The sequence below is a fragment of the Thermoascus crustaceus genome (assembly GCF_041956765.1).
Source record: "Thermoascus crustaceus strain CBS 181.67 unplaced genomic scaffold VTN00scaffold_2, whole genome shotgun sequence".
Taxonomy (NCBI): domain Eukaryota; kingdom Fungi; phylum Ascomycota; class Eurotiomycetes; order Eurotiales; family Thermoascaceae; genus Thermoascus; species Thermoascus crustaceus.
Genome location: NW_027192528.1, coordinates 2446934 through 2473908, shown reverse-complemented (window position 1 = coordinate 2473908; position 26975 = coordinate 2446934). Strand labels below are relative to the sequence as shown.

The 26975-nt window shown below is 50.7% G+C and overlaps 9 protein-coding genes across 9 annotated transcripts; 6 read left to right on the top strand and 3 right to left on the bottom strand.

Annotated features, from left to right (window-relative positions):
* Nucleotides 1–3493: 3493 nt before the first annotated feature.
* On the top strand, nucleotides 3494–4989 carry VTN00DRAFT_4426 (uncharacterized protein; the record flags this gene model as incomplete). Its single annotated transcript, XM_069430852.1, has 2 exons — nucleotides 3494–3566; nucleotides 4175–4989. The coding sequence occupies 2 exons, from the start codon at nucleotides 3494–3496 to the stop codon at nucleotides 4987–4989; spliced, it is 888 nt and encodes a 295-aa protein (XP_069289946.1).
* Nucleotides 4990–5596: 607 nt separating this feature from the next.
* Nucleotides 5597–9149, top strand: VTN00DRAFT_4425 (uncharacterized protein; the record flags this gene model as incomplete). Its single annotated transcript, XM_069430851.1, has 3 exons — nucleotides 5597–5971; nucleotides 6037–9034; nucleotides 9100–9149. 3 exons carry the CDS (start codon nucleotides 5597–5599, stop codon nucleotides 9147–9149), a joined length of 3423 nt encoding a protein of 1140 aa, XP_069289945.1.
* Nucleotides 9150–10911: 1762 nt separating this feature from the next.
* Nucleotides 10912–13784, top strand: VTN00DRAFT_4424 (uncharacterized protein; the record flags this gene model as incomplete). The annotated part of the gene is made up of 5 exons (XM_069430850.1): nucleotides 10912–10993; nucleotides 11069–11146; nucleotides 11998–12110; nucleotides 12690–13303; nucleotides 13409–13784. The coding sequence occupies 5 exons, from the start codon at nucleotides 10912–10914 to the stop codon at nucleotides 13782–13784; spliced, it is 1263 nt and encodes a 420-aa protein (XP_069289944.1).
* A 781-nt stretch (nucleotides 13785–14565) lies between these two features.
* Nucleotides 14566–15861, top strand: VTN00DRAFT_4423 (uncharacterized protein; the record flags this gene model as incomplete). The annotated part of the gene is made up of 5 exons (XM_069430849.1): nucleotides 14566–14640; nucleotides 14719–14729; nucleotides 14904–14933; nucleotides 15005–15088; nucleotides 15150–15861. 5 exons carry the CDS (start codon nucleotides 14566–14568, stop codon nucleotides 15859–15861), a joined length of 912 nt encoding a protein of 303 aa, XP_069289943.1.
* Nucleotides 15862–15944: 83 nt separating this feature from the next.
* Nucleotides 15945–17264, bottom strand: VTN00DRAFT_4422 (uncharacterized protein; the record flags this gene model as incomplete). The annotated part of the gene is made up of 3 exons (XM_069430848.1): nucleotides 15945–16194; nucleotides 16674–16863; nucleotides 17042–17264. The coding sequence occupies 3 exons, from the start codon at nucleotides 17262–17264 to the stop codon at nucleotides 15945–15947; spliced, it is 663 nt and encodes a 220-aa protein (XP_069289942.1).
* A 307-nt stretch (nucleotides 17265–17571) lies between these two features.
* VTN00DRAFT_4421 (uncharacterized protein) lies at nucleotides 17572–19197 on the bottom strand (the record flags this gene model as incomplete). The annotated part of the gene is made up of 1 exon (XM_069430847.1): nucleotides 17572–19197. The coding sequence occupies one exon, from the start codon at nucleotides 19195–19197 to the stop codon at nucleotides 17572–17574; it is 1626 nt and encodes a 541-aa protein (XP_069289941.1).
* A 1006-nt stretch (nucleotides 19198–20203) lies between these two features.
* VTN00DRAFT_4420 (uncharacterized protein) lies at nucleotides 20204–21419 on the bottom strand (the record flags this gene model as incomplete). The annotated part of the gene is made up of 4 exons (XM_069430846.1): nucleotides 20204–20223; nucleotides 20517–20552; nucleotides 20600–20757; nucleotides 21409–21419. The coding sequence occupies 4 exons, from the start codon at nucleotides 21417–21419 to the stop codon at nucleotides 20204–20206; spliced, it is 225 nt and encodes a 74-aa protein (XP_069289940.1).
* Nucleotides 21420–24137: 2718 nt separating this feature from the next.
* VTN00DRAFT_4419 (uncharacterized protein) lies at nucleotides 24138–24496 on the top strand (the record flags this gene model as incomplete). Its single annotated transcript, XM_069430844.1, has 2 exons — nucleotides 24138–24246; nucleotides 24333–24496. 2 exons carry the CDS (start codon nucleotides 24138–24140, stop codon nucleotides 24494–24496), a joined length of 273 nt encoding a protein of 90 aa, XP_069289939.1.
* Nucleotides 24497–24924: 428 nt separating this feature from the next.
* VTN00DRAFT_4418 (uncharacterized protein) lies at nucleotides 24925–26602 on the top strand (the record flags this gene model as incomplete). The annotated part of the gene is made up of 4 exons (XM_069430843.1): nucleotides 24925–25147; nucleotides 25347–25467; nucleotides 25752–25902; nucleotides 26450–26602. 4 exons carry the CDS (start codon nucleotides 24925–24927, stop codon nucleotides 26600–26602), a joined length of 648 nt encoding a protein of 215 aa, XP_069289938.1.
* Between the last annotated feature and the right edge of the window lie 373 nt (nucleotides 26603–26975).

Here is a 26975-nt window from a genome sequence, read left to right as displayed (position 1 = left end):
CAGTTGGCCGTCTGGAGAGAGTGGCCGTCGATCAAGACAGTGTCCTGGTCGTCTGTGTCTGACGCTGGCGCCCCGGCGTGTCGTCGACTTGACGCTCTTGGGTCGTGTCTCCTGTCTTTGTGCTTTCGTTTGTTGGGGAAGAAACGACAGACTGCCCTCGGCTGCCGCCGAGCCGCACCGCGCCGGCTTCAACGGTTCCGCCCCTCGATTAGAGGCAGATCCTCTTGATGCTTTAATGCTTTTGTGCTGCTGTTCACCCGCGCATGTTATCACCGTAGACTATCTAATCTACTGGCTCTTCCTCCCGATTCAGTCGGGCTGCGAACCCTTCGATCCTGCCCAAGCCCCAAACACATACGACAGGGCGATGCAGCCCGGGCTGGCCAACTCAGCATCAGACGAGTGCTCAGGCCGGGATCCTGGCTGCACGGCCTCTTTGCCTTTCGTCCATCGCAAACAAAAAGATGAGGCTCATGGTAAAGAGCAAAAGCGAAGCCTCCGATTCAGGGATGTACCTCGCCTCGTTCGACTTACAAATCTTCCGCCCTACTTGGCCCGGTTCTTTTGAGAATTATTATGGGGCGAGTCGCAGCTTCAAAAATCCACCGCCATCGATGCAGTATGTACATCAGAAGACAATCTTCTACGGTATAAGCCAAGCGTCTACTCCGATGCCGCCTGGATTTGCGTCGTGGCGGCTAGTCTTCTCCACAGCCACTCTTATCAGCTGAACGATAGTCTACAATCTCCGCCGGCAAGGGGGCTTGGTATCTCCGCTGCAATCCGCAATCCAGGGCTATCTAGTTTCGATAGGTCCACCTACGTCTATCTCAAAGCGCTCCAGCAATTTTTGCGGGGTTCATCTCCGTTTCCACCCTCACGGCCCTTCTCTACCTAACAGATTCTTAACACTTTAACCTTTTAGAACCTTACCCTCCATTGCCCCAACTCCCTATAAGATAGCTTTAATAGGCATTACTTCCAATTGTCAAGTTGTTACAAATAAACAGATCGGCGGCTTAGATTACCTAACCACCAAATCTGTAACAGCAACAGGGAAACAATTCTCTCTGGCAGGCAAGGTATATTTGATGAGGAACTATCTAATAAATTCATTGAAAATCGAAATTACATCCATGTTTGTAAGGTGGCCTAGGATCCCCAATTTGTGATGTTCCGGGGTAACCAGTTTCTTTGTACCGTACATAGGCCCCTGGGGTCCGTGTATGAACCCATTCTTTCGTCAACGCATCACGTTTAGATAACCGATAAAGCCCCTCATCACCTGGATAGATTAGATTGGGCAAGCATTCGCCATCATCCAGATGAATTGTGTGCGACAGATTTCTTTACATTAGTTGAACTTTCTCTGACTCTATGCCTCTATTCCAAGTAGTGGCGCATCATGAATCTGGAGCACAATAAATATATATCAATGGACATACTGTAGAATATAATGACCTTGATATCAACAAAGAACCAACCCGTTTCAGATTCAGCATACGGCATAAATAGAACAAAGTTCTGGAATCTAAGCCTCCCCCGCTTTTCATGTAGACAAAGGATTCATTCTAGACTGCCTGCTCAAGGAAGACCAGTATGCGCAATTTATAACGACTTGCCTTTTTTATCAGAAAAGGGTTAATTTCTCAAATACTTGCCTCTCTCACCGATAATCTCGGAATAGAATTCCGTCAATAATTTCCCGCTCTGTCTGTGCTGGAGGTCGCCAGCGGTCTTGGTGGGAGTCTTGAGAGAAGCGGCTTTTTGATTTTCTTCTTTTTTTTCCTCTATTATATTTCGAGATGCTACCTACTTAGGTGATTACCTACTCAGGTAGGCTTATACAAGGGAACATAAATAGAAATTAACTAGGTAACTACCTAAGGTATGTGAATTATCTGCGAGCAATCCGTACTTGCAATTGACGATTGAATTCCATGGTTCTATGCGTATATTTTTCGTAAGTCGCCATATTTTTGCATGCTGCTCTTATCATATTTAGTTCCAGTATACTCCAAAGGACGAAATATGCGAGGTGTTGAATGTTGCCTACGTACCTACTTATCTGAGGCCCGCTTCCGGACCGTGCTGTGCTTCGGAGATAGGTTACGGAGTAGATAGGTAGATGATCTTGGCACCAAATCACCCCGCCGTCACCCCGCAATCTTACGGCACCATACGGGGGTAGTAAATAAACTTTAAGCTATCGCTACCAGTGATTAGAACACTGCCGTCTCCAGCCGCGGGGCATACGGCTGGGAGAGGGTATAAAAAGGTTCCGAGGGGGAAGCGGGAGAAATAGGTGACATTAAATCATATCCCGGAGCACTTCTTTCTGCCCGCTCTTAGCTGGAAACCGTTCTTGGCTGAAACTCCTCCTACACAGATCGCTTGAGATGACCGACCTCAGATAAGCAGCAGGCAGCAGGTTGGCTGTGCATTAGGTTAGGTAGTCACCTGTATGCCGAACATAGGTGGTCGTAAACTTGGAAGTTAGTAGGTACTGCTGTACTACGTACAGTTAGTATGCCAAGGGTGGCACGCCTAAAAAGTATGAGACCTGCGAATTGGGCCACTCGGCCAGCGGTAAGAAGCTACCTAAGTCTTGGACGAGCTTTTGGGCAAACCCTTTTCGAGTAGTTTCAACACTATGCAGTTTGTTAAACGGGCCTACAGTTCTCAGCTTAATGTCATGAATGGGCGATTGGCCTTCGGCGCTAAAAATTGAGTGTACAGTAGGTTGCCATATCTTTCGGCAACCCCCTCCCCCCTGTTCAAGCCACCCACCTTGCCGCTTTTGCTATATTGCAATCTGGGCTGTCTTTGGCTAGGATCTGTGGCCTATCATGATACCTGGGTACCCTCCAATAGCTTCAAAATCACATGAGTATAAAATAGCAATCCGCCAAGACAGGAGGCAGCAGGGGAGGGGGTGACGAAAGATATGGCAACCTAGTGTAAATCGGAGACTTTCTAGGGTCGAGCATTGAGCAGCTGGTGGCCCTATTTTGCTTTACTAATATGTGTTGTTCAAAGCACAGCTAAATAGCCAAGAAAAGTGGAGAAAGATAAGAGATTTTTTTAAAACCGGGACAATTTCTCAGCAGCTCCTTTATTGTTATTAAATCAAAGCAGGAAAATCTGGTGTCACTTTTGATATACATACCTGAAGTACCTAGGTTCTCTCCAACAGGTCGAATAGCATCCCTGCATCACGCAAGATAGAGAGTATCTCGAAATGGAGATTTTAAACAGCACTACCCCTTCATCGCTGAAAGAGACTACCGGACGATTGCGTCCTCATTGCCGGTGGGGGTTCCTGTTGGGTTGCTTTTGTCCACGGTGCTGGCACATTTCGGAATCAAGTCATTCTCTTTGAGAGGAATAAGACGACAACAAAGTGAGACAGGAATTTCTTTTCTCCTTTCCTAGAAAGCTACCATTCCCGTTGAAAACATAGCCTCTAACTTCTTTGTACAGATGGCCCAAGATGGATCTCACGAACGCCCGCTCCATGGAGTTATTCCGGAAACTTGGAATTGCGGATAGCTCGCGGACGAAGGGTACGTAGTCTGCCTTTTTTTTCTTTTCGTTTGCAAGAAGTGCTGATGGTTTCCAAGGAGTCGCTCCCCACTTTTCCTACGACGTGTTAATGTCGACTGGTCTTAGTCAAGAAAAGGCTATCACAAGGTGGAGTCTTCCTAGCGTCAAGAATTATCGTGCCATCATCAGGAAACAGAATGATACGGAACACAACCTTCGGAACCTTATCAGAGAGTCTCCCAGGCCATCTTTGAGGCGTTGCTCAAGGATGTCTGTGACAAGAACCCGTTGATAGACTTGCGCTTTGGATGGAAGGTCGAAGGCGCCGAGGAAAACGAAAACGGCGCAAGACTCTTTGTTACTGAGCTTAACAGAGGACAAACGCCATACGTTCCAGGGGAAGTACCTGGTTGGTTGCGACGGCGCATCTAGTAAAGTGAGAACCAGTCTGGGAATCCCCGATAGACGGTGGACCAGTGTAGGTCCACTTGCATTCTCGTTTCCAATTGAGACATTCGTCTAATAATCATTTTTAACAGGCCTGCATACCTTCTTCTTGTTCACTTCAAGTCTCGAGACTCGACTAGACTGCATAGACAAGGCTAGTTTTGGCATCAAATAATTATAGGTGAAAATGGAGGCTTGAAGGGTGCGGTCATCGCCCAAGGTGAAGTCGACACTTGGATAGTGCATCTTCTTCTCCCACTCGATATAGATCATACCACGATTGACTCCAACGAAGCGGTGTGTTCCGTCTTGGGAGGCGTGTACGCAAGGTACGAGATTCAGATCGATGAGAGACTTGTCCGATCGACATACCGTCCGAATTTAGCCGTAGCACGAAGTTATTCTGGCCCAAAGCGCCACATCTTTCTTGCGGGCGACTCGGCCCGTCAGAAAATCGCATTCGGCGGATACGGAATTAACATGGGTATCGGCGATGCTTTTGATATCGGCTGGAAGCTGGCTGCAGTTATCAAAGGCTATGGGAAGCAAGGGCTTCTCGCATCCTATCAACAGGAAAGACGGCCTGTTGCTCTTCTCAGCGTGGAGAGGTCTGGTGTCCACTTGAACGTCCATATGTCTCTGAGTGAGATTATCGATGGTGCGGCGAAAGATATCGATTCAGCCTCCGAGAAAGGCGAGCAGCTGAGAGCACGAATCCATGATCACTACCAACTCCACGACAATGAGAACAAAGATCTAGGGATAGAAATGGGGTATCGATACAAATCGAACATCGTATTCCCGGAATCAAGCGGTACCGAACCCGAGTTTGACCCAACACGATTCGTTCCTACCACATGGCCAGGTTGGCGGGCACTTCATGTTTTCCTCAGCGATGGATCAGCACTCTCCAGTCACTTCGGGAGTGGCTTCTCTTTGGTAGAATTCTCTGATGGTACAGATCGTGGGGCCGAGCTTCTGGTCGAGAAAGCCTGAGAGCAATCAATCCCAGTGAAGCATGTCAAGCTCGTCGGGAGGACCACGCCTACAAGATCTGGGAAAGGCGACTGGTACTTGTGAGACCCGACGATCACATAGCATGGAGAGGGGATTCGATTCATGATGGGCTCACAGCAGAGCACATCGTCAATGCGGTAGTGGGAGCGGAATCTGCTAATGTAAACTTGGTAGGAGATATGTAGCCAAGCCAAGCAGGCCTCTTACGGGCACTATAGGGCTGAACACACAAGACGATACATTCGAACTGGACAAGATGGGTGATTTCCAGAAGTAGAACAGCAAGTGCACGTTGACTTATCAAGCGTTCAGATAAAATTGAAACGGAATATGCTGCATCAAACGGTCCAATTGTAATGCAGGAGCGAGATCCTCTCCTATGATATTGCATTCATAGTCCAATAGTACCTGTGAATGCAGCTGCAATTGAGATCGATCTGCAACAGCAGCAAGTCAGAGCCAGCTCCTTTCGACCCCTGAGCGAATGAGACCGACAAAACTCAATGCTAGGGGGACTTTGAGCAGGGGAAGCCCGGAGAGGGCCAGGAAGGGATGAGTCCGGAGAGGGCAGGCTTGGCGTCGCGATATGCGCGCCGCCAGCCACGACATGGCCCGTGACTGCGACCCGCCGGCGTCAGGACTACTGCTGCCCAAGGCCAACCCTAAAGCGAGCTGCCACCATCTTACTGGCGTAGTCACCGTCCGAGCCCCGTTCCTGTTCTCCATCGACCGTCCACCCCTCAGGGTGCTTCTCTTCCTACGCTTACTACTGCACATGCAGTCATCGTCATCCTTCCCAAGGTCGTCGCAGCGACCTTATCCCGCTGGAGACCAGCAGAGCTCTTCTCAGCCTCTGCCAGCTAAGCCCGGAAACGGCATCGGGGGCACCATGGCATCCCAAGCAGCTGGTCCACGCACCTCATCCAGCTCTGCGAAGTCTCAGTCGTCGAGGAGCTCAGTTGTGAGTCTTATTGAATTCCCTTATCGAACCCACATTCCTCTGCTAACTGTCCTTCTCTTTGGCAGCCCGACAAGCAGCTCTCGCAGATCGAGAAGAGCGTGACCCATCTTTTGGTTGCTACAAAGCAGCTTCTGGAGACTTTGACGCAATGGTCCCGGAAGCAGGCTTCAGAGAACGAGGTTTCCGATGTCTACGTGCGTCTCGGATACGAGTTCAACCTGGCTTGCCGGGCGTTCAGTGCCATCGGAGTTGACACTGCAGACTTGGGTCCCGTTCCCGACCTCCTTCGTACGATCCTCGAAGACACTCTTAGCCAAGATGCGTCGCCCCAAAGCCTTGATCGATATCTCCCACGCATTCGGGACATCATAATCAACCTTCTACATGGTCTGAAGAAGAAGCAAGCCCGGTTACGATCGCGACAAGCAAGAGATGACAGTAGGACATTACCTGGACGGCATTCGAGTGCTTCAAGTGTTGGAAGTAGTGGACAGGCGGGTATGAATCAGACATATGATGAGGCTTCTGGCGCTATGCCTAATACTTCGCCGAAACGGCCATCGGGACGCCACTTTGGAAGCAACGGCTCTATCGGAGACGATCTCCCTGGCACACCTCGTTCGGCTGGTGATACCCGGGGCACGGGCTTCCCCGACAGGGAGGCTTCGAGACGTGAAGCCCAAAGGAGCTTAACTGGAGCGGGTTCGTCTTCGTCGTTATCCAGTGCAACGATGCAGAATATCCCCGTCCAACCTCCTTATTCGGAAAATGAGTCGACTCCGCCGCGGGCTCCTGCGTCTTCTGGCTTTCCAGCGTCCTATCCAGCACCGCCGCCTCCGCCGCCGCCAAAGCAAGACGATGCACTGGGAGCCCTACAGAGGAGCGGCGAGCTCGAGAGACGAGCATCTCGAAGATTTTCTGCGTATCAAATACAAAAACATCTAGGCGCCTCGTCTAATGGGGTGCCTATGCTCCCGACGCAGAATTCGCCACTACCAAATCGCGGACGTGATGTCCGAGAATCTCTGAACGCCGTGCGTCTTAGAGGTTCCTATGTTCAGGGAAGACAACGATCGTCAACAAATCGTCTGAATGAGACATCTCCGAGCAGAAATAGTCAGATTCAACCTTCTCCAAGTATTGCAGAGGAAGGGGATGATGGGCGTTCCAGGCTCCGAGTTGAGCCTCCGGCGGAGCCTTCAAGAGCCGACAGTCCCATGGCGAAGACTCCAGAAGACAAACTTCGTCCGCCGTCAGAAATAGACAACCGGGAAACTCCAGTTGTCGGCGGGGCTTTGCCAAATCTACCTCATCCCCCAGAAGGAAGCTCTCTTGATGAAGCTTTTGAGCCTACGAAAGGCCCCGCTGCTGACGCAGCAAGACCAGTTGGAACCCCAACTGGACGCAAAGAAACGCCTGCTGCATCCACGCCGCCCCAATCTCAGCAGTTCACTCCGGAGCAATCGCCTTCTCCTGGAAAAGAACTTACTCTCTTCCTACAGTATAAGAGCAAAATCAAAAAATACGTTCTCCCGGAGGGCTCCACGGATCTGACCATCGGAAGACTACAGCTTGCTTTCATTGAAAAGTTTGCGTGGAATACACAGCACAATGGTGCAGATCTGCCTGAGATATATATCCAAGACCCAGTGTCTGGCGTCCGGCATGAACTTGAAGATCTAAGTGATGTAAAGGACCGATCAGTCCTCGTGTTGAATGTCGAGCCCCTCGATGAGGTCAAGAAGCATTTCGATGATGGGCTTGGTGGTATTCGCCGCTTAATTGAAGGCGTTAAAGGCGTCCTTGATGGACAAGAGAGTGCCATACAACGGGTTGCTGACCGCCAGGTAGAAGCAGCCAAAGAGATGGCTCGTCTTGCGGCGGCACCCCCTACGTCTATTTCCAGTGGCGCTTCAAAGGGCAATGTGGCGCGTAGTGGTTCGATTTCGGGCAGTGCAAGTCAAATCGCTGAGCTTCAGAGCTTGCGTCGCGATCTCGCAGTTCTGCGCCAGACTTATTCAAACTTCTCTTCAGATATTGCCGCCTCGATGAATACAATTCGCACCAAGGCGAACAGCGTCAAAAGTGCGGCAGAAGCCATGTCGACTCCGTCCTACGAGGGAGACGCCGGACGGGCTCGTGTCAATTCTGGGAAGAAGGAGTTGGCTGATGAGTCTGAGAGACTCGTTGCTCGTGTCGATGACCTTCAAGACCTGGTTGAAGACCTTCGGAAAGATGTCGTCAGTCGCGGCGTGCGGCCGCTTCCAAGACAGCTTGAATCTGTCAGCAAAGACATAACCGAGGTGACTAAGGAGCTCAAGAAGATGCAGGAGTTCTTGAAACGTGAGAAGCCTATCTGGACGAAGATATGGGAGCAGGAGCTGCAACTTGTCTGCGAAGAACGAGATCAACTTACTATGCAGGAGGATCTGGCTGCAGATCTGCAGGATGATCTCGAGAAAGCTGCGCAGACATTCGCTCTCGTTGAGCAGGCCACCAAGCAGCAGACTCAGAGTGCTAATGGAGGCGTTGTCCTTCGGAGTACATCTCGTAACCTTGCCATTGACCAAGCCGTTGATCCAATGAAGGCGAAAGATGACGTCCTTGGTGAGGTTCGTGCACTTCAACCGAACCATGAAAGTCGCCTTGAGGCCATCGAGCGAGCGGAGAAGGCTCGACAGAAGGAGCTAGAGAGCCGTAAGGTTGGATTGTTCCAGAAAGAACTTGGACAATTCGTCGAAGAAGGGAAGCTGAAGAAAAGCGGCGGCGTGGAAGAGACAGAGAGGTTACGTCGCGCGAAGGATGAGCGCATCAGAAAGGAGGTCTGGGAGAGGGAGCAGGCCAGACAAGCTGAAATGGAGAAGAGGGAGAGGGAAGCCGCCGAGGCAGCACAGCCGCAGGAGACGACAGAACACGCCCAGCAAGAATCCAACGAGGCCGGATCCGCCTCAGACACCAAGGACGAAGGCCAACCGGCTGAACCTACGGAAGAAAGCAACACCAAGGAGGATGCATCTGCAAAGGAAGAAACTGCAGACAGTGACAAACCAGCAGATCCTCCTGGTACGTAGCTTTCTTTAATACTAACCAGCGTACTCCAAGTCAATGGATCTGACTTCTTGAATCAGTGTCTCCCAGCAAGCGGAGCTCCTGGTTGCCGTCCATATTTTCTGGCTAGACCCCGTTGCTTTTCAAATCTGTCTTGCTCTCTTATTCTGCCCACTACACATCACTTGGTTTCTTTTCATCTAGTTCCATAATCTCTCCCCCTTTCCCTGTTTTTCACTTATATAGTGTTATGTGTCGATGTTTCAATCTTCCCTTGAGAAATTATCTCATTGTCCCCCTCGGCAAGCGTTGGCGTCTACGGTTCCCTCAGCACAAACCGTTGCATTTCATTTTCCCCCGACCCTTCCTATCTTCTTTTCCTATTGTTCGACATGTTGTTAACGATACCCCGCCGTCGTGTGGATTTTTGTTACGACAATATTGGTTTCCTCCCCGGAGGATGACTAGGTCTCGTGCCCTGTATTTCCTGAAAGAGTTCTCCCTGCTAGAATGGAGGCTTCTCAGGTGCATAGATTGAATATCCCCGGGGAAACACATCTAGAACATAAATGGAGACTTTAATGTGTGCCTAACAGAACGTCCAACCTCTCCCGGCAATCACATCACTGCGCTGCTTGTGACTGCATAAGCTATTCGTTGATTGAAGGTTTTCTAAGCAGTAAGGGCTGGCTTATTGCGTAATAGAAACAGAACATTTTCAGCATTCCATAATATTCAAGACTGCCAATCGAACGCTCACATTAGTGTTGCTATATGCACTTCGTATCCTCGCCGGGCTGAAAGCAGGCCAAGGCTCGTAAAGTTGCATTGCAGATCACTCACTTTCCCCGCATCAGTAGTTGTACCTAGTACAAGCAGTACATATATAGAAGCCGAACTACAGTAAGTAGCTATTGCCAATCCTTGGCGACAGATATCGTGGGTGCTAGCTCACTCAAGCTAAGCGGTTCTTATTGTTTATCTCGACCACTTGGCCGTTTAGGAACACTGCTACTATACGAGATGCAGTGCCAAGTTCTCAATACGAAGAACATTCGACGGAGAATGGTCAGTTTGCCTTGTACGGCGTCTGATGATCTTCATGGAAACGGGGCTGTGATGGACTAGACTCCGCCGAGCAAGAAGGTTGTGATGTGGTGATGCTTTCTGACAAGCTCTTCCCACTTACAGGCCAATCAGGACACATGCCGTTTAATATAAGAGGTCATTAGACTGTGAACAAAGTTTTGTACAACAGATCAGATTCACATGCTTACCCCATAAACTGTAAACTATCTAGAGGACCTTGTTTGGGATAGGCTTTTTTTGACATAGGAGTTACCTAATTTAGAGAAGTTCGATCAACGGATCGGAATCTCGTGTGTATACACAAGACAAATGAAGAAATGCGCCTCCAGACGCAGGGCTTACTTTCCCAGAACGACTTTGCATATGTAAACAGAAGAGTCAGCTCAGGTGTTAGGCGTCCAATAGGAGGGTGCATTATCCTATCATCCATTCGATGCTGATTTGAATATTATACGAAGAAGCTTGATTCCCAGAAGCGCCAAGCCTCGGGATGCAATTGGAATGCGTGGAAGATGCGTCCGTATTCGTATCCGTCGACTTCGACTTCTCATCGAGTTTCAATGCATGGCAGCTGAATCAAAGGCGGTTTAGATTTCTATTTTCGGCAGAAGGTAGTAGATCAATTCTCTGACCCTTCTCGGATGATGATCATGACGATGACCACAGCCTATAAAAGGGGAATGATGTCCAGTACTACATCCAACCCTTCTTGATTGCAACAGTCTCTTTCAAATCATCAATACGGTACCCAAAGTGAAGAGTTGATATATTATTTGCCTTTAAAAAACAATACGACATCAACCATGCAGCTTCAACCCATCCTCAGCTTCGTCTTCCTCATGCAGGCCTCCAATATCCTCGCGGCTCCTGAGCCACAGGGCAACGGTATGCAACCATAGAACGCTCCTACTCCGGTACAGGATAAATAAACTAATACATTGCTTTTGTTAAATGGAACAGCGATCCAGAAAATTGATGCGAATGCCCCCAACAAGGAGCTTGCTCAGCAATATGATAATGACACCGTTCTCGCAAATGGTATATATATCCCTTTCTTCTCATTTCCTTTCCCTTGTGCAATAAGGCACTATACAAAGTAGAATAAAACTCCGCTAACCTATATACTTCTTCATCACCTGATACAGCTTGCTGGCGGTGTGGTTCGCCCTGCAGCGCGTACTACTGTTGCAACAGCCTATGTGCCACAGACGGCGCCTACTGCTACTGTCTCTACCCCTAATGGAGCAACATCTCTCACTACCTGCCTAGGTAGGGATCTGGATGCGGACAATAGACAATAGGCGCATTGTGACTATTTCTGCGGCTTTCCGTGTCCGGATTATTCAATTGTAGCTGCGTCTACCAGTCTCCAGGGCTACTCGCGTCAGCTACCGCATGCATACTAGACACTGCAGTATGTAAATTCTCATGGTAAAGGAAAAGAAAACGAGAGGGAGAGGGAGGAGAAAAAAAGCAGAGAATATTATTGTCTTTTCTTATTTCCGTTATTTGTTTACTGTTTTCGCACTCATTACCGAGACATCTTCCCGCGAAACATGTTGGCCTATATCAAGCCGAATGCCATTGATTGCAATCAACTTTTTTTAACCAGCTATCGTTATTGGATTCTATGAATACATACTTAGGCAGGTAGAATAAAAACGGAAAGCTGCATCCAATGACAAAATGGATTATCGTTATCCTGATGTGTACGGAAGTAAGTATATCCACTTTTGTGATAAATATAGAACAGGTAGGCAGCTATCGAACATGCAGATTCGCCCATGCTATGTGGACAGTAGACCGCCTCATCAGCCATGAGTCCTAGCATCAAGTAATTGAAACTGACTCGAGTGCTTGCATATCTAACTAAGAGTACCATTGTGAAGATCTTGTCCTGTCTGGAATAGTTCAGGGTCCACGGTTATTGTCTACTCCCCGACGACTACGGAGAAGACACCCGTGCCGTCACGAGCAAGCCGATGCCGAGCTCTGGACGTCGGTGGGTCCCGGCCCTGTTTTGCCCGGAGGCGGTGAACAAAAGACGGGCAGAATTGCTTGACAGATGTGGAGTAGCACGATGGAGCTGTCACCGTCAGCTGCAGGTCTCAAAGCAAAGCAACCGGGCAACCGTCGAGAGCGCGCCCCATCCATCATAAACGTCGTCATGGAGTCGCCGCCGTTTTAGCCAGCGTTATCTTCTGCTACTATGGCTTGGTATTTATCGTGAATGACGTCTTTTGTCTGTTTGTCTTTGTAAATAGGTTTGTTTGCAGCAAGTGTTACCTTGCGGACTACATCAACTCTGTTGTACACGGGTACAAATACATCTAGTGCATGATTACGGACTGCGCAATCGAGTCGAAGATCTACGAGTCGCACAAATTACGAACTATCGCGAAGCATTTGGTAAGAACACTCTGCAGCCTTTTGTCTTCTATACACCAGTCGGTGCAGGCATAACTGATCGACGCGTAGATGAACAGACTAAATGCGGCTCTCTTCCACTTCACTATCTCTTTCGTTACTATCTTTTCTCCATCCATTCCCGATCTCAGCTCAAGCTGCTTCGGATGCACAGCCACAGAGTGCCAGCGGTGATGAAATACTAAAGCGCAATGCTGTCATCGAGGAAAGACTGGCGCAGCAGCAGGTTGCTGGCGTGCGGAAGATGAGCGATGACGAGGGCGAGAAATTCTTCTTGCACTACTGGTATTTCGACGATGAGACAGGAGAATATGAATTAGGGAATGTCACGAATCAAAAGAGAGACTCGGATGAGATTGGGCAAAACTCAAGGTGGAAGGATGTTGAGGAGACGTCAGAGACATGGGCCAATGGGTCTGCCTTTTTGCCATTTCGACCCTCGTTCCCCCTACACGCGGACTACGAACAGACTGCGCCTTTTCGTCTTCTCGGACGCTACTTGGGTGCTCCAGGGGGCGGTGGATTCTCTCCGATCGTCAAACGTGCCTTCCAGTGCCCAGCTGGCACGTACGGCTGCGACTCGATCGGCCGTCCCAGCAGCTGCTGTGGTGCAGGTGAGACTTGTCAGTTGATCGAGGACACGGGCCTTGGAGATGTTGGCTGTTGTCCGCATGGACGGTACTGCTCTGGGGGCATCACATCTTGCAAGGATGGGTATAGTAGCTGTCCTAATAGTCCGGGGGGTGGATGCTGTATCCCCGGCTATAAGTGCGTTGATAATGGATGTAAGTCGTTCCGAAATGAACTTCACTAGTTATATATTGGGTTCCTAACGTCAAGAAGGTGCTTTCGTCTCAACGTTAACCGTTACAGTCCACCCTACGGTGACGCTTTCGAGTTCTATCTTACCATCACCAACATCTACTCCGAGACCAACGTCGGCGATTCCGACGACCACCGCAGCAGGCACCACGGGGACTCTTGCACCTCCGGCGCGCCCTACGAGCCTGTCTACGGTTACCACCGAAGAACCGACCGGCAGCCTCCCCGTCTGCCCGACTGGCTTCTACGCCTGCTCTGCCGTCTACCAAGGTGGCTGCTGCCGCACCGGCCGCAACTGCGATACGACATCCTGCCCGGCTGTCCCCAGCACGACCATCATCTCGGAGGGCCGGACCATCGCTATTCCAGTCCCGACCGACGTTGGCAATGTGGCTTCGACGGGCAGATGCGCGAGCGGCTGGTTTAGCTGCGCGGACACGGTGGGCGGCGGGTGCTGTCCAAAGGGGTTTGCTTGCGGGACGAGTTGTACGGCCACAGCGGCTCCTACTGCGACTGTGGAAAAGTCGCAGCCGGTGTCTGGAGGTGGGAGACAGCAGGGAATTGATTCGATATTGATGCGATTATACGTGTTGGGGGCATTGTCGTGCCTTTTGTGCACATTATGATCTTTATGGTCTTATTCTGATGTCACGAGATGGATGTATGTCTGATGGCAGATAGACTCACGAGGATAATGATATGGTATTACATTACGCGTCGAACAGGATACTTATTATGACCTATATAATTGACTGAGATTTGATCCTCCATCAACGAACATCATCTCGTGGGGCCGCGTGGGGCTGGGCAGCGCGCGACCGCCTTATTGCCGGCAAACGTCCCGGCGGCATCTCCAGCGACTTCTCGGGCTCTCGCCGCCTGAGCTCGTTCTCTCCTCTCCACACCGGGCACCACCTCGTCCTCATTCTTTCTTCCCCTTCCTCTACTTCTCTCTTTCTACCTACTATTCTGTCTGGACCCTCTCCTCTCCTCTCCTCTCCTCTCCTCTCCTCTCATACCTTCATCTCATCCTTTTCCTTTCTAATCCCTCCATTTTCTCCCCTAGGCGGCCGCCCCAATTCCTCCTCCCGGAACACCCCTCCCGAGTTCGTACCTTGCCGATACCTAGCCAGGTACCTTAGCTTGACTTGACTCAGCGCCACCCACCGACGCCACAAACCACACACGACACACATCACACAACCACAATGGCTACCAAGGAGAAGAAGCCCCTGCCTTTCGCGTACCAATTCGCCGCCGGTGCGGTGGCTGGTATCTCTGAGGTGAGCTTGTCTATTTTATCTCTTTGTTCTGTTGAAAGCTGTAAGCAGATAGCTGACTAATTGGATTTCTCTGGATAGATCCTGGTTATGTATGCGGTCCCTACTATTATTATTATTATTATTCCCGCCCTGCTCTGCTCCTGTCTTTTTTATCCAATCCCCCAAAATGGGATTGGTTGCGGATATATATATATCATATATCCGCGCATAATACCGTCATGGCTGAGATTTGGGGTTGTGGACTAACGGGTCACTTTGTCCAGGTACCCATTGGATGTCGTCAAGACGAGAGTGTAAGGCATACCCATACAAATATGCCCCTTAATTCCAGCTGATAGATCAATGGCTAACTCCGGGCCTACAGTCAACTGCAGAAAGGCGGCGCCGCCGGGGAGGAAGCGTACAGTGGTATGTTCGACTGTTTCCGCAAGATCGTCAAGAATGAAGGGTATGCCTGAAACCTAGCCGTGTTTACTCTGTGAGTAAAATACTGAAACTTGGCCGACCAGATTCTCCCGTCTCTACCGCGGCATCAGCGCCCCCATCCTCATGGAGGCCCCCAAGCGCGCGACCAAATTCGCCGCCAACGACAGCTGGGGCGCCTTCTACCGGCGCCTCTTCGGCGTGGAGAAGCAGACGCAGCCGCTCGCGGTCCTGACGGGCGCGACGGCCGGAGCCACCGAGGCCTTCGTCGTGGTGCCCTTCGAGCTGGTCAAGATCCGTCTGCAGGACCGCGCCTCCGCGGGCAAGTACAACGGCATGCTGGACGTGGTGAAAAAGATCGTCGCCGCGGAGGGTCCGCTCGCCCTGTACAACGGTCTCGAGTCCACCCTGTGGCGCCACATCCTCTGGAACGGCGGCTACTTCGGCTGTATCTTCCAGGTGCGTGCGCAGCTGCCCAAGGCCGAGCCGGGTAACAAGGCGCAGCAGACCCGCAACGACCTCATCGCGGGTACCGTCGGTGGTATCGCCGGTACCGTTGTCAACACGCCCATGGACGTCGTCAAGTCCCGCATCCAGAACAGCCCCAAGGTCCCTGGCCAGGTGCCCAAGTACAACTGGGCCTGGCCGGCCGTCGCAACGGTCTTCAAGGAGGAAGGGTTCGGCGCGCTGTACAAGGGATTCACCCCCAAGGTGCTCAGACTGGGTCCCGGAGGCGGTATCCTCCTGGTCGTGTTCACCGGTGTGATGGACTTCTTCCGGAAGATGCGCGGGGAGTAAGCTACCTGCATCTTGCTGCATAAAAAAATAAGAAGAGCCATCTTTACAGATCTACAGAAAAGAAGAAAGTAATATTTGGCTATTCAGAAATCATAGAATTGAGGGGGAGAGAACGAAGATATCGAACGAGCTCGAACACAAGAAGACAAAAGCCACATGAACGACGGAAAAGAGCGGGACAACCCTAGGGAAAAAGAGAGAAAAACAAACCGGAAACTTGATACCCCTCCCGTCGAACGTTTCTCAGCTAGCAAAAAGGACGGAAAAAAAAATAATCTGTGAGGCAATTTGATGAATGATAATAGAAAGAAACGATGTACTCCACCCTGCGCTCTATGGACCTAATCCTAACCAACTTAGCTATCTGTCTACCTATATTCTTACCTATCTGTCTGCTCGGTGTTGACCTCGATAGACCGCATATATAGACGTCGATCAACAAACATAGACATTACTAATAGATAGATGGAATGCTCTGCCTAGGTAGGTGGTTAATAGATTGAATAGATTTAATCTCGGGGGTATAGTACTGTAACAACCTTCGAGTTCGAATGTACAGTATCCTGTTCACGGCAGAAACCCGATTGGAAATTTCAGTCCAATCAGGATGGTCTATTCCCTGGCAGGCGCTTTGCTAAATATGAAGTCATACGATAGGGCCCAAGTGGAACCACGCAGGATCGTTGATCACCACCCAGCCTAGTCCCAGCGAACCCTGAGAGATCGAGAGGTAAAGATAAGCTTAATACTGATACTGCACCGCCACTATTCGGCGGAAAGTGGCACAGCAATCGACTCGATTCATCACTGACAATAACACAACGTGCGGTACTAGAAAAGGAATAGCAAAATGTAGCACATGGAAAGCATATATCGAGTATACGGAGATAAACTGGGAGGGCATGGGGGATAATGACGACAGAACGACTCTCGATGGAACAGATGATAGGAAATAAATGGAACTAGAACGCGCAATGTAATGGGCAACAACGCTCAGTACTTCTGAACGGCGGCTGTAAGAACAGCAGCTCTTTCGTAAATTGAAAACATGTAAATCTGCATAAGCAGCACTTAACCACAACAGAAACCCTAATGAAACGGAAAATAATACCATGACAGGAGCAGAAGAAAAAAAAAGGACAAGGGGTATCGATATCAAACACATGTGGGAGTGATGTACGCGCGGATCGGGGCGTCAACGTGGATGGTGGCTGAACAACAGGAATCGCCTCAGATATAGCTGGCAAATAGCATATCCCAATCCAGCAAGACACGGTGCTAACACGCCAGAATAGTACCAAGCCAGAGGGGAATATCTCTGAAGTGTGAAAATACCAGAATATAGATAGGAATACCAAACATAACAGCCATATAATCGCATGAACGTCCCGACAACCCCACATTATGTATGCGTACACCCCAGAAAGAATAACAGTAACATAAGGTGTAACATCAGATAGAGCACAAAACAAAAAGCCGAGCCTTGTAAGATGGCAACAAAAAAGACGAAATTATATGGCGACCAGTTGACAGGAGCCTACAGTTGAAACAAAGCAGACGATAGCCGAATAGAAAAATGAGAAATGTGGCAAGAATTCCATGTACGCCTTGAAATAATTCTGCCGTCCGTTGACGCCGTGTATGCAACATGTCATGACGTGCATTCACATAAAGAACGTTCCACCTCGAGGACAAAGGTGTGGTCTCTGCCTAATTCATGTCCATAGAGTATTCGTCTTCTTCCTTGAAGCTCATACCAGCGTGACCGGAACTGTTCCAGAACTGAGGCTGACTCTGCCCCCCACTGTTGCTATTGCTTCCGCCATTCGGGAATGCAGGACTTAGGCTCTGAGGGCTCAGGGTTCCAGCACCCTGAAGGGGTTCACCAGCCAAGTTTGTATGTTTCGGCACTCTGAGTCCGCTCCCTGGGCCACGGCTGTATGAAAATGTACTTGGGTCGTTCTTCTCCATTGCGTCGAGAAGCTCTGTACGCATCCGCTTCTCCTCCTCTGTCTGCTCGAACGGCCAGGTACCGCCAAGATTGGCAATCAGCTCCATCAGTTCAGATTCCTGCTGTAACTTGACGTGCAGAGCCCACATAAGATCTCTCGTCCATCCGACGGCACCGTTGAGAATATCTCCTTTGTTAGGACCCTTCTCCTTCTCTTCGATTGGCAAACCCATGGTGATGTTACCGGCAGTCGCTCGACGGCCGCTGCCACCAGCCAGAAGAGAAGTGGCGGTATTTGTCGGGCTCATACTCGTCGCGCCAGAATTGGGAGATAGAGCGGAATTGTTCATGAGCTGTTTCCGTACCTTGTCATCCTCCAAACGGTGCTGAGGAACAAGGTGTGAGAGATCCTGAATGCGTTCGTTGATGTTGTCTCGCCGCCGGCGTTCAACCATGTTATGAGATGCTCTTCGACGTCGTCGTTTTGCTTCCTGCGACTCCAGTGCCTGGGCACTGGTGGGCATGTGATCGACTTTGGCAGGCAGGGAGGCATGCTTGCCAGATTTGAGGACCTCGGAGATACCCAAGTGGTGGGAAGGATGACCTGGTGAGGATATCGGGGACTCAACAAAAGAGTGAGCACTTCCTGGAGTGCCATCCCATTGATTGGACAGAGTCTTCTGGTGTCGGTGCTGCAAACTAATCGCTCGAATCGGTTGGGTCGGAAAGCTGCCAGATTCAGGGGTACCAAGATTAAGACCACCGAGGGCCGGTGTCTTTGGAGTCATTGGGCTTCTGGCATCGGTAGAGCGATCGATAGCTTGCAGATTCGATCGTCCTTTCATGTTGATATAGTTCTGGTCAAAATGGGCGTTGACGTTCTGGAGATGCGAAGATGAATTCTGCTGACCCTGTGAGTTCATGGATCGAAATTGATCATAATTGAAGTTCCCATGGATAAATGGGCTTTGTATTGGACCTCCATCGGGTGTGTTCGAATACATCTGTGACATCTGGCCGGGATGGCTCATCGACAAGCCGGAAGTTTGACGCTGGTCTTGGAGAAAGTTCATTCCATTTGACTGTATGGCATTCTGGCCATTGATTTCCAGATCGAGTAGCTCATCAGTATCGATCCCCGAATTTCCCAAGTTGAAACTTGAAGAAAGGTTCTGCTGGGAGCCGAAGGAATACGGCATAAAGACACCGCTTTGCAAGTTCAGTTCGGAGGGATCTATGCCCACACCGTCGTTACCGGTGGGGTTCCCGAAGTTGTTGCCAAACTGCTGGTTAGACATTGTGTACCCTGACTGAGAAGTCATGAATTGGCTGGTGTTGTTATGGTCGTCTGGTTCACTCTTTATGAACGCAGTCGTCTCTGCCATCTCCCGATCCGGACAACAAAACTATTGCTTCCGGTCAGTCAAGCAGGTCTTCTCTCGAAAAAAAAGATCTCCGCTAGTGTCTAATCGTGAAGTCTACGGTTATTGATCGAAAGTCGAAAATGCCGTGGCTGAAAATACATATAGTAAGTAAATGTTCCAGAAACCGCCGCAGCAACAAGGTGAAGACGCAGGATATAGAACTTCGGGGTAGGAAGAAAGGAATGGAAATGGGATGCTCCATTCGAAGATAGAGACATAATACAGCAACTTGAAGCAGACGTACCGATTCATCCAAGCCCGCCACTCGAATTCAGTTACACCGGAACTGTTACAGTCGACAACTGCACAGGAGTGTCGACAAATTTCCTCCGAAGATTGAGTATCACCAAGCGACGGCCTAGGTTGACGTGAGATCGTGCGGTATTAACGCTATTGGGAAGAGTCGTTAACTGCGACGGCACAAAAGATGCTCTCTGGATGGCGGGCAGAAAGCAATCAAGAGTAACGTTGTGAAGCGTCTGGTGGATGCCTCGGCGATATAAGCGTAAGGTGGCAGCCTGCGTCGGAATCGGCGTATGAAAAAAAAGCAATCACGACTTGATTGGCTGCTGTGAAGGCGACACCCGAATATTTCAGCACAGAATTTTTTTTTTCTTTCCCCTGCTTTCCGGGGAACCGTTCGATTGTATACTTTGGCCGCGGGTCGTATCTTGTAGATTGGGGTGTATTGCCTAAATTGGAGATTCTCTACCCAGGTCGACTCTAGAGTGATGGCAGACGGCGCCGCATGAAATGACCCAACGGATAGATCTCTCAGACTTTGGAATCCTGCAAGATATTTCTGTCCAGACCAATGTAACAGCAGAAATGCTGCACCCTAGAGAAGGTCGTACAGGTGATGCAATGCTGCCAGGTCTGAACTATAGTCTCATACAAGCGAAGACAGGGAACAATGGGTGTAATGTTGCAGGGAACGGATGAACGAAGGCTATTCGACCGTGGGAAATTAAGTTTCTTCTCGCAAGCCTGAAGGCATCATGATCAGTACCGCTCATCGAACTGAACTCTCTAACAACAATCGATAAGACGGAATGGAGTACGCAGCATTCGGATGCAGGAACGGACTCGAAAGAAGGTCTTAAGACGCATATATCAACGGTATGGAATCGTATATATTAGGTCTTGCGATTCCTGTCCGCTTTCCACAGCAGCCGCAGTAGGAGGCGGGGTGCTGGCAAATGGAGCAGATGCGAAGGCAACGGGGCTAATCGAGGCAGGAGCGGGAATTCTCCCAAACTAGAAAATTGGGCAACACGTACCTCCAAAAGAAGTCAAATGCTGCGACTGAGATGATGCTAGGCTCAAGTCGATATCGGGTCCCGGAAGAGTGCGCTTCGTTGACGTTCCTTGGCTGCGGGAAATCGCAGGGAGCGAACAGCGTCGGGCGCAGCTGGACCACCACGGAGCGCGACAGGGGAAGGGTCTTCTCTTTGCTCTCGGACGGAATGCGACGGCAGCTGGCCTGCAATTGTCGAGGGCAAGAGGGTTGCGATGGGTAAGCTGCAGGTCAAGGGGTGAGCGCCTAGCTCGAAAGTCCAGGTGTTGAGGAATGAGTAATACCCAGTGGGTGGGGACGGGCGCTCGAGGGAAGCGAGAAAAAGCGGACAACGGGCAAAACGACAAAGGGTGATAACAGAAGCAGGATGCGCTCAAGCAACGATTTAGGGACTCAGGAGACAGGATGAAAAACGTGTGTAGGGAGCAGCTTGATGTGGGAGGACAAGATGGGATGGAGAGCTTCAGCAGCACAGCGGGGGGAGAGACAGGAGAGGCGGTTGTGTCGCTCTGGGGAAGGGAGGCCTGTGGAGCGAGCTGGAAGGGGAGGCGGTGACGGGCGCAGGTTGGGGCGTTGCAGCGGCTCGGGAGCTCAAGGCGCCAAGGAGGAAGCTTCCGCGGGGCTCGATGTGTGCCATACGTCCCCGCGGACCTCCGCCCCAACCGGTGAAGGGAGATATTACACGACAGCAGCCGCTTAGTCCCCAAACCAGGTGCCTCCCAGCATCCAGCAGCATAGTTTCAGGCCGGCATACCAGAGGAAAGGAGAAAGAAAGAGCCATGAACAGGGAACACCGCAAAGAGAAACAGTGTCCTCAATGAAAGATAGGTACTAATGGATCGTCAAGGCAGTAGATATTGCAAAACCACACTTACCGATCTGTCATGAAGAGATCAGAGATAGTTCTTCGTCAGTTAGGTACCCTGTATGGGTAGACGGTGCTGTCTTCAAAGTATTGACGATAAGCGGCTACTGCCTTGACTCTATACCAGGTCCGTGACAGGGCTCCGTCGGGATCTGGGGAAGTCGGTCTGTGTCCACACGTGGCAACGTCCAGCTCACAACGAGCCTGGAGAATATGAAGACGGGGTTCGTGTTGACCGCAGACGGGGTAAGGGGGAATAAGAATGGTGCAGCAGGCGGCTCAGAGGGCTGAAGAGGATGCAGGATGCCTTTGGCGCGCAATGCCGTCACCGCAGCAGATAGTCCTGGGCTCGAGCTCAAGGGAGACTGGATGATTTACCGCCCTCGCGAATCATGCAGAGAGATGCAGGATGCAGAGAAAGGGACCTAAGAAGAGCTCTGCCCGCCAGACGACGAGGGAACGGACTCTTTATGGACGCGGAGGCGTTCTCCTGCGTCTCTCATTTGATATACGATGGCGCTGGTCATGCAGGGTGTCGATCGTCAACCGACGGGGCTTAATTGACTACAGATTACGTCCTTTGCTTGCGCCAGTCTTTCGTTGTCTCTGTTCCGGTATCTAAGTTGGAGGGGTGGAGGCCAGTAGTGCTCTCAATGATAGAAATGATGGGGGGCATAAAGTTGTGCAGAAAGGGGGGCTGGGCGGGTCGTACAGCCCATCTATCATATACTATGAAACCCCATGAGCAGGGCATCTCGATCGTCACCTGTCACGAACCGGAAAACATGACTCACAGGGCCCTTCCCTTGGGCAAACAGTCCGGGTGTAGAATGTATCAGATGCCCTGCAGGCAACTGAAAGCATACCTGAGGATGACCACACAACGTGAGGATCATAGGGCAAGGGGGTGGGCTGATTCAGATAGCGATCCTGATATGGGAAGCTCGTCGAAGCATGGTGGGTGTACGGAGGTACACCATGTGGAAGGGAGATCGTCTTTTGGGACCGTCGCAGGGATCTCCGGTGTCGACGGACTGGAGATGGAATCCGAGAAACAAATATACGATAGAGGCCACCATGGTCGACTCCACGCCGGGACTGGTCGAAAGCTTCGAGGGGAGCTTGGACCGCGATGTCCGCGAGCACGATGTTCACTGGATATGACGGACAGCCACTCGCTGCTTGCAGTGTTTGTCCGAGAGTCTGAGGAGCTGATGCCTGCAGGCATCATTAGTCACTTGTCACTTATTGTCACTTGGGTGTCCATGACACCTGCAGCTGGTGCACCAATAATGGGTTCCATATATAGAAGTATATCTACATCATATGTCGCTGCTCTCTTTGGGAGAACTCAGGACCCCAACACTCGAAACCATTGAAACCACGCGAATGTGCTCCAAAGAATGTCAGAACAGACGTAAGCAGCAAAAAGACGTGCACTGTGCGGTCCGACCCTCCCTCTGCCGCCAAACCGGAAGTATGTAAGAGCGGCTGCAGCCAAGATGGAGTGCGGGAGAGATTCGCAGTGGTTGTTCCAGGCTCAGCATGCGGATGGCGTGTATTTTGGCCTCCCCGATGCATTCCAGAACTCAAGAAGCGACTGGGGTCGCGCTCATGGCCTTCAGTTCCCGCGAAAGTTTGGGGTGCATGGAGATAACCAGTGTTATCCACGATTCAGCGTGAGAGGTGGTGGGTCCAGGGGGGCTCGGGGGACGCAAGGAGAACGACTCGCACAGGAGAGAAACAAAGCTGTTGCGCGAAGCAGGATCCAAGTTTCTAGTTATCTGTTCAAGATACTGAAACGATAAGAGCCCTATGCTCGACCGGGGAATGCAGCAAACTCATGCACTGCGGTGATCAGAACATGGCGCAAGAGGCCTTGCAGCAGTAGTACAGGGCGATGGGTCTGATTCCGATGATACGCCCGTCGTCATGCAGCAGAGGGTTGTACAACGTACGGAGGGCATTATTCCCCTAGGTCGGCGATACGGCTGTCATACGCACACATGGTGCGGGGATCCTCGCGCCCCCCTTGGCCCAGGCTTCGGATAAAGATACTATACGGAGTACGCATACCTCGAAAGATGGCTGAGCCCGTATTGTATCCCCTCGTCCACCGCCCGGTACGGGTGACTTTGTCTCTCAGCTGGATTACGCAGGCGCATCCCACCAACGGAAGGTCGGTAGACTTTCGGTAGGCTTTTTGATACTTTCTGCCTCAGTAGTAGTCGAGTACCCATGTACGCTTCAGCATACAGGGCTCTTTTGATATCTAGGGGATGCGTCTATCTCCTATGAGGGGCTATCTCCGTTATCTACTATCCGACTACAGTATGACGTTTATGGGACACCTGGTCCCGAGTCGTAATCCTGTTGTGGGTGTGACGATAAAGGATAACTCGAGGTCTAAAGCATAGCACGACTAACCGACCAAATAGATCGTCTAGGTATGATCCGGGCCGGAGATAGTAGTCAAGTCTCATCGGATTGATGATAGTTCCAGAATAGGCAATACTCGATCTGCCCGGCCCTAAAGAACGAAGATGGTGGTGAGGGGAGCATCTGGACCTAAATTCGAGTCATCAGAGCCATGTGAGGATACGGACTGCCGACAAGATTAAGCGGGAGCGCCTGCATGGGATCGGGACCGGCGTGTGTATCCTCTTGTGCTGATTGCTCTTCGTTGTTGATGGCCGATGGTGCTAGCTGGGGTCTCCGTCGCGATCGACCAACCAGGCCATGTCCGCCTTTCCCCAGAGCGCGGCGACGTCTCCCACCCCAACTCTCTCCACCACCAGCTCGGTGCTTCGTGCCAAGTCCTGTACAGACACGCTGCTTGCTACCACAGGTATGTTCTCTTTTCTGTTTTCAAGCCTGCGAGGCTCTGCGGGAACCCTCTTCTTTCTCCTCCAAGTCATCTGACGAATCTTGCAGCCTGTAGGACGCCCTCCTCAACGGTTTCAAGCGGCCACCTCCACAGCTCTCTAGTCCTCACCTCCGGCTACCGCGTGCTTCCCCACCTCTTTGAGCGGCTTCAGCTTCCAGGCTCTCGTCCAGCCACACTGTCGCAGAAGGTTACGGCTACGGTTACGTTGTGACAAGCTCTTCAGGGCTATTCCTTTGCCTCGACGCGCGCTCCCGCCTCCCCCTCTACGTACTGTCACCCTCATGATATTCCAAGCGGAACGTTGAACGTTATCGGATACTCTATCACACGATTGCTATTACCGATACTGGCGATTCCGCTAGTGCACCCTACCCTTAGACCCTGCTCGAACTCGACAGTCTAATCCGCTTGTGAGCAGTCATCTGGTCCGCAACGCTTCTAGTATCTCCATCTTGCACACCACCATCGCTGCAGATCATCTGCACGAGTATTTGGCTCCCGCTGTGCATTGGCCTTGCAGGTTTTTGTTCTAATCTAGGCTGCTCGCTATTATCTCCCACTGGCCTGGGCTGAGGAGTCTGGACGCCACGGTCAAGAAAGACAATCGGCGCGATCTGCCAGGTTTTCGGGCTAGGAAGTATGGCGTCCAGCTCGTTCCGCGACTCAATCAACTCGCTGGGGTGGTCTCGAAGGGAACCAGATTATTCAACTCGCGCTAGCTCGTCGACACCCTTTCTCTCGAAGCTGCAATCTCTCAATCTATTTGGACGGGAGGGATATGTCCAACTGCCCACCCACGAGTCTCCTGGAGCCCCTCTGCCGGCTCCCACTCGACGAGATGAGGAAGACAGCTTCTTTGCTTGTAAGTTATCCATCTCGTGACCCACTGCGGTTATCTATTAAGTGCTCTCGTCACGGGCCATGTGATGAGCTACAAGTTCCTGCGTCTTGGATGGTTTCACCCGCATTAGAGCGACATCGCTATTGTGGATTGGAAATAGAACCAGCACTTGCTGTTATCCTATGAGATCGACCAGGAACTAACATCTTTCCTCGTGCAGTGAGCAGATGGGATCGAATGCTTATCTTCGCAGGATGTAACCTCGGAGCTGCCGTCTGCTTTTTGTTATGCTTCATTCTATGGCCTGCTCTGATGCTAAAGCCCCGCAAATTCGCTATTCTGTAAGTTTGAGTTTCTGATTTCAAATTTGAAGATGCAGTTCAATCCTCGTTTTCCAAGTTTTGCAAGCAGCCCACGATTCTAGTCGTGATGCGAAGTCACCACACTGAGTGCGTGCTGCACTAAGTGTGGCTTGAAGCACGCGCAAGCCCTGCGTGCTTGGCTTCGCATGTGAAATTCGCCTCATCAGAGCTTGGAGAGCATTCAGCCATTCTCAACACCACGGCACACCCTTATTACCAATCTGCTGGTATTTGTTACTAACATGGCCGATTTCACGATCTAGGTGGTCGGTCGGTTCGCTCTTGTTTTTGGCGTCATGGGCGGTCCTCATGGGGCCACTCGTCTACGCCAGACATCTCGTATCCGGACCCCGACTTCCGTTTACTGCTGCCTATTTTGGATCTATTGTGTTGACACTCTATTTCGCTGTTGGGGTAAGTTCTATCTCCGGGAGGTTTGCAGATCTTTTCTCTTTCCCGACTCGGGTCTCCCCAGACCGGCCCCGGACCCACGTCGGGGTATCTCGAACTCGCATCTCTGCAAGTATATTGGCGTGAGATTTGAGACTGCTTATGCAGCTACTGTCGCATCTCAAATAATGCCGCTATCATGAGCACTGCGACGCTTTTCGCTTTTTTCCAATTTCCCTCGCACATAGGAACATACCCTTTGGGGCTTAAGCCCCCTGGCACTGACGTCATACTACTTCAACTCCCCCATTGCACGAGTTCCATGGGAATTAGTTTCCGGGATCAACATGCACCCGCCCCTCCACAAACAAGAACCATCCATCCCTCCAGCTTCACTTCACGCCCTAGTTGTTTGATTTCCTTGAATTTTCACACCTTTCTTTCCACTTTCAACCCCCCGATCCCAGGCCGCGTCGTCGCCTACGTTGCGATATTTTTTTCTTTCTATTTTATATTTTCAAGAATAACCAGAACCTGTGTGCTGACCACCCTTTTCCTTTCCATCAAACAGCTCCGCTGGACCTCCCTCACGCTCGTGTCAGCCATTTTCCAGCTCGCCGCCCTCGTCTGGTACCTCGTCAGCTACTTCCCCATGGGAAGCACGGGTCTGCAGTTTGTGGGGCGGATGGGCGCGCAGAGGGTGACCTCTTGGATGACTAGTTGATTTTTGACTAGATTAGGTATATATAGGTAGATATGTGTGAATCGAACTAGAATGGGGGAAGTGGTGATGAGGAGAAATGGCATGTTGTTAACTAGATACGTAGAATGTGAAATTACTGCATTTTGAACAATTCTTTATGTTATAAGTCCAGGAAGCCAATGTTCATTCGTAGGGTTTTGATGGTCACCATACTGGTAATTGATCCCATCCTCGTGTGTCATCATGAAGGAGTAAAGCAATTATCCCATTCAAGTAAGTTATCATACATTACCTATACCTACTGCGCCATCCTATGCTATGCTATATGCTAAGCTAAGGACGCCATGCTGCAGTAATTTGCCCGGACTTTTTTTCCCCCTCTTTTCCTCCCCCT